Raw genomic sequence first — 12,076 nt, 5'->3', positions numbered from 1 at the left:
TTTTTTTTTAAATAAATAGTTCTTCTCAAAGATGTAATCTACATCACTTACCCCAAGAAACAGTCAACGTCATTAAGCCACTGTGTAATAAAATGATTTGTAACTGGCTCCACATTATTAGGGAAACGAAGATTTTCTAAGGTGTTGAGGAGCAGGTGGGGATTATAATACAAAGCTGCAATTGCAACCTGCAGGCACATTGTTCGGAGTTCACTTGTCTTAACCTCTCTTGTCAGTCTCTCTAAAGCTGCTTCCACGAACAAGGGAATGCACTGTAAAAAGATGAAGGATAATCCAAGGCTGTAACCAATAGAATTCAAACTACACACACATACATACACACACACACACATTTATTTATTTATTTATTTATTTATTTATTTATTTATTTATTTTTGTGGGGCCGGGGATTGAACTCAGGCCCTTTCTACTGAGCCATCTTCCCAGCCCCGTTTTCCAACATTTATATTAAAACTGTCTACAGAAATGCAATTACAAACCTAGCAAAAATCCTTAAGCCAATGCATACCTTGCATGCTAACAAAACGTACATAAGACTAACCAAACATGTTTTCATATACTATATGATCATTATTATATATAGATTTTAAAAGTTTAAAAATGTTTATTATTCAGGTATTATAATCAACATTATGCACAATATACGAGAACAAAGGAAGTCTTTCTTGGAAGCCTCAACCAGGAATTTAAATTAGCCTTGGGCTGAGAATGAAACCTAGTAGTAAAAAAAAAAGAAACCTACTAGTAGACAGTGCTTAGCATGCATCAGGCCCTGGGTTTAACACCCTGCTCATCCTGCCCCTAAGTTAGCTTTACTGACCTGGTCGATGCCACGCCCTTTGCATTGTAGAATGATGACCTCTAACAATTTTGCAGCATGACACTCTGCATCTTCCCCTGCAACTCCTGTAAGAACCTATCAACACAAAACATAAACTGCAACAAGCCTTCATGAAAACACTGTATCAGAGAAATAATTTCTCTTCCTTTTATACAGTCTCTGCGTATTACTTAGGGCAGTGATGGTAAACCTTATGGAGCTTTCAATGATAATGAACAGCTGGCTGAGGCACGTATGCCATAGGTTCACTTTCACTAACTTAAAAAAGTATTCTAACAATGTTCAATGAATAAATTTGACTGAAGTACATTTCAGTATCTGGAACTTGCCTTTTTCCTATAGTCTATCCTTGGGAGTTCTGGTCTATGTGATCAAAGCCACCCAATCCTTTTTTTTTTGGCGGAACCGGGGATTGAACTCAGGCCCTTGCACTTGCCAGGGAAGCGCTTATTCCACTGAGCCATCTCCCAGGAGGGCTTTTTTTTTTTTAAGCCACCTAATCTTAAAGTGCTATTGTGAACTGTAGTAGGTTGACAACCCCTAACTTGCCATACAAAGGTGAAGCCAAAACACTTAACCTTTCTCGGTGTTATCTGGCCCATAGCTATATATATATATAAAAAAAAAATCCTAGAATACTGTTGTTCCTACAAAAACTTTTATATCCCCATAAAGCACAGTCTCATAAAATATAACAAATGAAGGGCTGGGGAGATAGCTCAGTGGAATAAGTGCTTGCCTAGCAAGCACAGGGTCCTGAGCAGGCGCCTGCCACCACGGCAGGCCTGGGGATTACACCCCTGGCCCCAACGCCTGTTTGCAGGCACTTTAATCTGCTGAGCTATTTGCCTGGCCCAGGATTTTCATTTATTTATGTGTGTGTGTGTGTGTGTGTGGCCAGCTCAGCCCACCAGGGGGCGGGGCTGGCTGGCATGTGGTGCTGGGGGATTGAACCATGGTCCCTGTGCTTTGCTAAGCTTGTTCTAATTAGGTGCTTTAGACCACTGAGCCATCTCACCAGCCCAGGATTTTCATTTTTAAGGAATATAATTAAAAGGATATTAGTCATTCTTCGTCAATGAAAGTCACAATTTTTATTTTATTTTATTTTTTTGTGGAACCGGGGATTGAACTCAGGCCCTTGTGCTTGCCAGAGAAGTCCTTATACTACTGAGCCATCTCCCCAGCCCTGAAGACTGATTCTTTTTTTTTTAAATTTTATTTATTTATGTGTGTGTGTGGGGGGCAAGCTAAGCCCACCAGGGGGCGGGGCTGGCTGGCATGTGGTGCTGGGGGATTGAACCGTGGTCCCTGTGCTTTGCTAAGCTTGTTCTAAGTAGGTGCTTTAGACCACTGAGCCATCTCACCAGCCCCTGAAGACTGATTCTTCACACTAACAAATTTTATGTAAATCTGAAATTAATCAATTAATTTTTGTTTTTTTTGAGACAGCATTTCACTATGTAGCTCAGGCCTCAAATTCATGGTGTTCCTTCTGTCTCTGCCTCCCAAGTGCTGGGATTACAGGCCTGCGCCACCACGCCCAGTCTCAATCGCTATCTCAGTGCGCCCCAGGGGTGGGGATCAAACCCCTAGCCCCTGTGCCTGCTTGCAGGTGCTTTAATCCATTGAGCTATTTGGCTTGCCTGCAACATGTTGTTAACTGTAATAAATCTTAAAAAATAAAAAGGAGTTAGAGTGGAGGGAATGGGAGGAAAAAACAACAGCCAGCTGATTGCAAATGTTAGTCTATAAGCCCTAGACAAGAAATAAAAGGGCCAGTGAGACAGCACTGTGAACTAAACGCCTGCTTAGGCAAGAGCAGAGACCAGGTTTGATCCCCAACACCACATGCTGCACTAGCCCCACCTTTGAGCGCACCGAGCCAACCAGAGACGTGGCAGGTAGTGCATGCCTATAATCCCTGTGCTGGGGAGGCTAAAAATAGGAGGATCACTGCAAGTCTGAGCTGTGTAGTGAGACCCTGTACCAAATACATTAAAAAAACCCAACACTAGCTTGACATTCTACACAGCAATAGTAAACTAAAAATAAATGTTCTGAAATAGCAAAGTAAATGGACGTATCAGTAGGCTTGTTTACTGGCAGTAAATAAGATTATGACCAATGTCAAAGAAAAGATACTAGCAAGTGACAAATATACGTGAGAACTTATAGATCAAAACCTTTTTTAAAAAAATAGGAGGGCCGGCCAAATAGCTCAGCAGGGGGGTACAGCTCAGTGGTAGAGCATTTGACTGCAAATAGCGCAGCTTATTAAAGTACCTGCAAGCAGGCGAAGGAGCCAGAGGTTTGATCACTGGGCCTGCTGTGCTGGCCCTGGACCCACCCCCAGGGCCCGAGATGGCATGGGCGTGGTGGCGCCTGCCTGTAATCCCAGCTCCTGGGAGGCTGTAAAAAGGTGGATCACTGCAAGTCGGATCTAGTAGTGAGACCCTGAACACCCTGTAGACCCTTCCCTAAAATACAAAATAAATAAATAAATAAATACAAAAATAAATAAATACATATGAGACAGAGTACCACAATATTGTCCAGGCTGACAGTAAACTTCTGGGATCAAGCCATCTTCCTGCTCAGCCTCCCAGCAGCTGAGACAAAAGGTATATCCACCAAACTTGGCAGCAAAACCAATTTTCATGGCCTTTTGCCTCTCAACACTGTTAGAAATTGTACTGCCAATTATACTAACAGACTGTAATTCAAATACTTGCTTCCCTACTGAGTAATAGGGGAAAATTAGCCAGGTATGGTAGCCTATTCCTGTAAATCCCAGCTCCCTGGAGGCTGAGGCAGGAACACTGCCAAGTTAGGGTCAGCCTGATTGGTGTACACAGTGAGATTCTGTCTTAGAAAACAAACAAAAAAGGGTGGGAAATCTATCCCTAACCTCATAGGATCTTCCTGTTTTCAGCCTCCCCGGTGCCGGGATTATAGGAGTATGCCACCATGCCCACACTCTGTCCCTGGCTGAGAACCCTGGAGGCAGGACCAGTCAGGCATGTGGGACTGGGGATCAAACCCTGGACCCTGTGCTTGCCAAAGGAGGCACTTTGTCCTCTGAGCTATCTCGCCGGCCCTTTATTGTTTTTGAGACAGGGTTTCACTATGTAGTCCAGGCATGAATTCAGGGTGATGCTCCTACCTCAGCCTCGAGAGAGCTGGGATTACAGGTATGCACTACAACACCTGACTATGAATAGTATTATTTTTGCCTGGACACAATGGCGCATGCCTATAGTACCAATACCTGGGAGCCTGAGGCAGGAGGATCTCTATAGCTTTAAAGCTGGCCTGGGGTACAATGTGAACTCAAGACCAGCTTTGATTACATAATGAGACCCTGTCTCAAAAAAAAAAAAAAAAAGCAAAAAAACACAAAACACAAGAGTATACACCCTACATTTTTGTCTTTGGAGTTCTCATTAAACGGCAGAGTACTTCTGATTATTTTTTTCAAAACCTACATGTAGATCTTAGAATCTTTTGTTTTTCTAAATTATTACTGTATAGATTCCCTAAAATTGCAACCAGGCATTTCCTTCATATCTCTATCCATTCCTTATCCTCTCAAGTTTCAATTTTTTCTTTTGGTTCCAGAGAACTAGAATAAACTCTAGGCACTAAAAACCAAAACATTTACAACTCCAAGTAAACACAAGAAGGTAGATAGAAGATATGCATTACTGTGACACCTAGAAACTGAAGACTTTTTTGGTTGTTTTTTGTAACTTTTAAAGGTCTTAATTTTGTCAGGCCCATGTAAATCTCAGGTATCTTTATAATTTTATAGGAGAAACTTAGTAAAATCTATTATCTAAAAATGACCTACCTTTTTGCACATACTGTATATCATTTCAAGATACTTGGTATCAGATAAAAGTGTGTCTGTATCCACTGTTACATAATTATGCAGAAGAGGCATCATATCTACATGAATAAAAAAGTTAATGTCTTCATTAATATAAATGCTTCATTTTCTGACACATTTTCTTAGACAAAGGCAAATTTCTTTTTAAAATGCCATTTTATTTTATTTTTTTATTATTTATTTATTCATTTATTTTGTGTGTGTGGCCAGCTCAGCCCACCAGGGGGCGGGGCGGGCTGGCATGTGGTGCTGGGGGATTGAACCGTGGTCCCTGTGCTTTGCTTAGCTTAGTTTGTTCTAAGTAGGTGCTTTAGACCACTGAGCCATCTCACCAGCCCCCAAAGGCAAATTTTTTAAGGTCATTTTGTGTCATTCTTTTTTCTGAGACAGGGTGTCATTATGCAGTTCAGGCTGGCCTTGAGGTCACTTTGTAGCCCAGGCTGGTCTTGAACTAGCACTGATCCACCTGCCTCAGCTTCCCAAGAGCTGGGATAACAAGCATGCGCTACCATGCCCGACAGTCATTCACTTTTTTTTTTTGGCAGAACCGGGGATTGAACTCAGATCCTTGCATTTGCCAGTCAAGCGCTTATCCTACTGAGCCATCTCCCCGGCCCCTGTCATTCACTTTTAAGATATATTCTTTTTTTCTTGGCAGAACCAAGGATTGAACTCAGGCCCTTGCACTTGCCAGGGAAGTGCTTATTTCACTGAGCCATCTCTCCAGCCCCTTAAGATGTATTCATTTTTATTTTTATTTTATTTTACTTATTTATTTATTTGCAGAACTGGGGATTGAACTCAGATCCTTGCGTTTGCCAGTCAAGCGCTTATCCTACTAAGCCATCTCCCCGGCCCCTAATGTATTCATTTTTAATGTAGGCATATAACCCTATTAAAGCAAATTCCTCTGAATTTATTAGCAAAGATTATACACACTTATTCACAGAATTATGTGTTAACTGAATCCAGATATATATATATATATATATGAAATCAATCATATTATCACCTATGAGCATTACAAAGTGTATGTTCAAGGTTAAGATACAATGATTTAAAACTGGAAGGGGCATTGTGGGTACTTTCCAGGCTGATCTGACGGACCTGTAAAGTAATCAAAGCCATCCTGCTGAAACACCTCAAATACAAGAGGAAGCAGCTGCCACATTTGCGGAGACACTTGCTGACATGTCAAGCTATGTGCCAATGAGAAGATCTCTTCATAGAATTCTTCAAAGAGAGCACAGACAGAATCATTAGGAAAATGCTTACTCAGGTGAAATCACTCAATTCATAGCACAATCAGAAGTAATACCTAAGTAATACCTAAGACATGCTGTTGTAAAACAGTGCCAATGACCTGTAAGCAGATTCCCTCGAGCTGCTGAGTTATCTAAAAAAAAAAAAAAAATTGAGTTAATTACTAAAATATGTACAATACAACTCAAACATTACAGAGTACGCCACAGCATGTGAACTCAGGCCTCAAATATATCAAGATAAATGGAAAATGTAAATTCCTTCACTGTAGTCCAAATCTGTTGTAAAGGCCAACAGATATTAAGGATGAAAATATGAGTAAGATTTTTACCTACCAATCAAATATAGAGGTAAACATCTATTTCAAATACATAGCATATAGTCCATTTTCCAACTGTTTAAAATATTTTATTTTAATCATTTTCACAGCTTCTGCTTATTTCCAATTATACAGAATTAAAAAATATTTTACTGAAAAATTGCAAAGATCACCAAACTTGCAGATCTCCAAACATATGCCAAAAAACCCCCCTACGACTTATGGATAGAAAATATATAAACTACCATTATGAGCTCATTACAGTGGCTACTTCCAGCGGAAGAAAGTAGTTAGGAAGTAGTCCTCTGAAGGGTTCCATTACATCTATCTGCTTATTGGGGTGTGGGTGGGGGTAGAGGTGCACTTGCATAGCATGCATGGAGACCCATGTTCAGCCCCAAGCACCACATACACACAAGCAATGATCTTTAGTTGTTTTTCTACTGGAGATGAAATCTAACGAAAATAAAGAAAAATGAAGCCAGTAACAGTGACATATGTAATACTAGCATTCTGGGAGACTGATGGATAAAATTCAAACCTACCCTGAGCAATTTAGCAACCTAGTAAGACAACTGACTCAACATAGAAATTTTGCTAAGGATGAAGCTCAGCGTGAAGGCCCTGGGTTCAATCTCCATTACAGGATAGATGGACAGATGGATAAATGGAAGGGAGGAAGGGAAGGAAGAAGGGAAATTTAGGTGATATTATAATAGTTATAGTTTTCTCTGTTCTTCTTTTCTATATGCTTTAAAATCAATTTATGGGGCTGGTAAGCAGGAGGTCATGAGATCAATTCCTAGTACAAAAAAATAAAATTAAATTAAAAAAAAATCAAAAACTTAAAATTTGTGATAATTTTCTTTTTCTAAAAGATAGGACAGAAAAAAAAAACCCAAAACCTAAGAAGACAATGGTGATAGTTGCAAAATGATTTGGATGTAGTCAATCCTAGTAAATAAGACATGTAAGTGTAACTTAAAAGTGGCACACCTATTTTGCCAAGTGTTGTGAATATTTTTTTACAATGAAACTAGCAATAATATTTTTTTTTTTTTTTTTTTGTGGAACTGGGGATTGAACTCAGGTCCTTGCGCTTGCCAGGGAAGTGCTTATTCAACTGAGCTATCTCCCCGGCCCAATAATATGCTTTCCTAAGGACCACCACTAGACTTCTGGCTTTGAAAAATTATTGTTTTTTAAACAAATTATTAGAAAACCAAAATCTGAGCCCCACAATAAAGAGAAGGCAAAACATACAGCTGCATCCCATTCCATCTCCTAGCACACTAAAACTATGAATTTATAACAAAGCAACACAAAAATGAAAATAATACAATCAGTATGAGATGATCACACAGTTATCAAATCAAAGCCCTATAAAAGTCAATGTAAAAATGACGATAAAACCTGTGTAACACTGAATCTTTTTTTTTTTTTTACCTCTTTATGATCTTCCACTACACTAAGAAGTGTGTCAATTGTATTAAGAATTCCCATGGCCGTAACTGCTTTGTCGTCACTTCCTTCTTCATCTGGCCCTGTCTGGATTACTTGGTTAAATGTCATTGCCTACAGTCAAGAGAAAGCAAAGGGATTTGTCACCAAAGCATTGTAACATGTTTTGGCCCAAGACTGACTGACTTTATTTTTGTTGGGTTTTGTAAGACAGGATCTATGTACTCCAGGCTGGCCTTGAACTCCCAGGGATATTCCCACCTCAGCCCTGAGTACTGGGATTTCAAATCTACACTACCATGCCCAGCAATACTTTAAAAATGTGCATAGCACACCAGTATCTCCAAATTAATAATGAGTATCTTGGACTTTCTAATCAAATGGTCTTTCTCTGCCATTCACTGGGTGACTATAAATAAACCAGTACTTGACTTTTGTTTTTTATCTCTCCTTTTCTTTTCTTTTTTTTCAGGTAGGGTATTGCTAGGTAGTTCAGGTAGGCTTTGAACTCATTTTGTAGCCCAGGCTGGCCTAAAACTCACTGCAATCCTCCTGCCTAACCTCCAAGTACTAGGATTACAGGCATGTACCAACACGCCCGGCTTGATCTTTCTCCTGACAGGTCATTTTGAGAATTTCAATTTCACAAGATACTGTGAGGATTAAATGAATCAAGGCACAGAACGTATTTAATACTGTGAGTAAAGCAGGCATGGTGACACATGTCAAAAATCTCAGCACTCAAGAGGAAGCTGAGGCAAGAGGATTGCAAGTTAAGAGGCCAACGTGAGCTAACAAGCATGCAAGGCCAGCCTGCACAACATAGCAAAGCTATGTCTCAAAAAACAAAAAGAAACTATTGTGAATACTTTCATTAATATCAGTGGCTAAAACTAGGGTACAGTGGTGAACATCTGGTTGTTCCAGCTAATCTGCAGTTTACACAGGAACCACTTGAGCTCATCATTTCAGAACTAGCCTGGGTAACATAATTGGACCCCATCACTTATAAATCACAATCAACAGGGAATACACACATACATACATGCCATATATGTATATATATGGCATTTGAAAATGCCCAGATACAAGCATATTTCATCACCAAGAAGACTGTTGATTTATTCTATAAAACTAAATCATGAGCTGGGCATGATGTTGTCTACCTATAATACAGCACTCCAGAGGCTGAGGACTGAGGATCACTGAATTTGAGGCCATCCTGGCTTCTATACTGAGTTCAAATTAGCCTAAACTGCATGAGTATTGTTTTCAGAACAACAACATAACAAGGCATCATGGTGTATACTTATACTCCGATCATTCAGGAGGCTGAGGCAAAAGGGCTGCCATGAGTTGAGGCCAGCCTGGGCTACATAGTGAGACCCTGTCTCAACATAAGAAAACAAAACAAACCTAGAGGTTCCATTCAACCCTTTCCTGGTTATCTCCCTGAAAGAATTAAAAGCATCATACCATAGCAATATATGCATAAATGTGTTTACAGTGGCATAGCTGATAATAGCCAAATCTTATAAACTACCCCAATATGCCCATCAACTGGTAAATGGATTCCAAAAATGTTTTTTCATACAGTGGAGTACTATTCTGTCATACAGAAGGATGAGCCTGACACATTTCTAAGTAAATGGGTAAGACCATATTTTCAAGTGAAATAAATCAGACACACATACGCTATTGTTTTCTAATATAAGAAATTGAAAGTGTAAATAAGGACCAAAACGTATAAGTATTGTGAAATGGGAGGAAAATGTTGGGATAGGGAGGGGGGACAGGGAAGGGTTGAAGGAGAAAGGAAAAAAATGAGGGGAGGAAGAACATGGAAACAGGACTTTTGTGGATGAGGAGCACCAGAAGCGTTGAGGGGAGGGAAGGAGAATGGGAGGAAGGAGACAGGTTGCATGTATGGGTGTAGGTTCTCTACGATGACTGTGGTCATTATATTTCTATGTCTGAAATGTACTGATAAAATATGACTGAAAGTAACTAAACAAAACCACCCAATAAACCAAAAACCTGAATCTATTATTTTGAGTATTCTATGGATCTACACTGATGCTACAGCTTGAGGAAGTTACGAATATACATTCTAAAGACCTAAGAACTGGGCTGGGGATACAGCTCAGAAGCATAAGTGCCTGCTTGGCAATCAAAAGGTTCTGAGTTTGATCCCCAGCACAGGGGGGTGGGGGGAGGAATCCAAGTACAAATCCCAGGTCTAGTACATCTAGCTTAGACAAATTTTTAATCTCATATTTTCTTCTTGTAAACTAATGTGCCAATAATACTCACATAGGATGGTAGGTATCACAATTAAATGAGGTGAATATCTGTCAAGGGGTTTTAACGCTGTACCTTGTAATAAACTCTAAAATATCTGCTTTACACAGAAGTTAGGCCACTTGTGACTCATTACCTGCAACATACTGAAGAAATAATTGAAATACCCGCCAGGCACAGTAATACATTAGGAAGCTGAGAGAGGATTGGAGGGAATTTGAGACCATCCTGGGCTACAAAGTGAGTTCAAGGCAAGCCTCAACTACATAGTGAGACCCTAGCTCACTGCCCCATTCCACAATAAAATAAAATACCTGCAAAAAACCATAGGTTGAAACCACATACCAAATGTTGTGTCATTTCTACTGCAATAGGAGTAACCTCTTCACTATATTCACAAATCATTTTCTGAATTACATTGGTAAGATCATCATTTTCTGTTTCTCGTATAATATGAAGAAGAGCCTGCATTACAGGTCTGATAAATGGTGTGATGTATTCTTTAGCTGCAAGAAAAAGACATACATTTTGGCACCCTAATCTTTTTAAAAAATTTATATAACGTGCACTAAAAAAAAAAAAAAAAAAAATTATTTTTAACTGCACTGAAGGACCTCCCCTGGATAGTGCAAGGTCCTGAGTTTGATTCCCATTACCTAAATGAATGAGTGAATGAATGGCCAGCTTTGGTGGTGCATGCCTGTAATCCCAGCACTGAGGCAGGACTGCTGCAAATTTGAGACCAGGCTACAAGTGAGCTCAAGGCCAGCCTGTGCTGCATAGTGAGATCCTGTCTCAAAAAAGATAAAAGTACACAGTAGCTTACAATGTCAGTGGTAGAGTGCTTTAACTATGAAGGCTATAAATTCAATGTCAGTATCACACACCAAGAAGTACTTTCAAATAAACAGTATGTTAATTTTCTGACCACACAGGTCAGACTTGTAGTGATCCTCCTGGTTTTCAGCCTCCCAGTGCTGGGATTACAAGCGTGCGCCACCACGACTGGACTTAGTCTCAGACTCAGCAAACCAAGGGCAGGGTGGCATGGTGTGGGGTACTGGGGAATTAAACCCCAGTCCCTGAGCTTGCCTAATAAGCAGGTGCTTAGTCTGTTGAGCTATCTTGCCGGCCCAAGACATTATTTACATAAAAATTCTTTACCTTTTTCTTGATTGCTGATCAACACCTGGAGTGCAATGGCAGCTTCCACTTTCACAGGCATTTCTCTATCATCTATCAGACATCTTCTTGTCAGCTCTAATGCTGTTTGTAGATTCTGATCGCTTTTGAACTTCACTTCACAAAAATAGTGAAGTACCCAGCAAGCCTTTTAAAAGAACACAGTGACTTTAGATATCTTACAATAAAATCACCAAGCTAATCTCTTCCTAGAATCCTGTGTCTGGGAATTTGGAGGCTGGCCAGTGGTAAACAGGTCCAAAAGGACAACACTAGACCAGTACTATGATCCCAAGTTATTCTCTGGCCGCATGATGCTTGTGTGGATAGCAAGATCTGAATGCAAAACACAGACAGACACTGCTACCAGACACAGACAGAAACTATGCACACATTACAGCAGCCATTTCAAGATTTACATTTAACAGAAGTCTTTTTTTTAAAAAAAACAGAAGTCTTAAATGAAAAATTCAGTAATTTGTTATGTAAAATGTATAAAATACAGCTTTAAAACATACCCTTGCTCTCATGTAGCCTAGTTCACTGCTGAAGAGAGGAAACACATGATTCTGCAACATATATTCCATCTGATCTTTATAGATCTTTTTCTGTGAAAAGAAGCAACTGGATATAGTTCCAAGTACAATCATTTGAATTTCCACATGACCAATGATGACACAGCACATATTTATTCTGATTTTTTAAAAAATTATTTATTTTTATTTATTACATTTATTTATTGTGTGTGTGTGGCCAGCTCAGCCCACCAGGGGGCGGGGCTGGCTGGCATGTGGTG

The 12,076-nt window shown here is 39.8% G+C and overlaps 1 protein-coding gene and 1 non-coding gene across 2 annotated transcripts in view; both read right to left on the bottom strand.

The window, feature by feature from the left end:
* Positions 1-12,076, bottom strand: part of Ipo7 (importin 7) — an 80,126-nt gene that overhangs the window by 10,630 nt on the left and 57,420 nt on the right. Inside the window, exons 13-21 of the mRNA XM_023719322.1 lie at positions 11,799-11,888; positions 11,263-11,428; positions 10,444-10,604; positions 7,783-7,911; positions 6,084-6,150; positions 5,862-5,987; positions 4,716-4,813; positions 842-937; positions 52-272 (exon numbers count right to left, since the gene is read on the bottom strand). Coding sequence (XP_023575090.1) covers positions 52-272; positions 842-937; positions 4,716-4,813; positions 5,862-5,987; positions 6,084-6,150; positions 7,783-7,911; positions 10,444-10,604; positions 11,263-11,428; positions 11,799-11,888 — 1,154 coding nt within the window. The remainder of the gene's footprint in view (positions 1-51; positions 273-841; positions 938-4,715; positions 4,814-5,861; positions 5,988-6,083; positions 6,151-7,782; positions 7,912-10,443; positions 10,605-11,262; positions 11,429-11,798; positions 11,889-12,076) is intronic.
* Positions 11,498-11,681, bottom strand: LOC111817722. Its single transcript, XR_002821857.1, has one exon. It is a non-coding gene; the product is annotated as a small nucleolar RNA SNORA23 (small nucleolar RNA).

Source organism: Octodon degus, unplaced genomic scaffold, assembly GCF_000260255.1.
Source record: "Octodon degus isolate 3935 unplaced genomic scaffold, OctDeg1.0 scaffold00067, whole genome shotgun sequence".
NCBI classification, from domain to species: domain Eukaryota; kingdom Metazoa; phylum Chordata; class Mammalia; order Rodentia; family Octodontidae; genus Octodon; species Octodon degus.
This window is presented reverse-complemented; position numbering and strand designations above follow the sequence as displayed.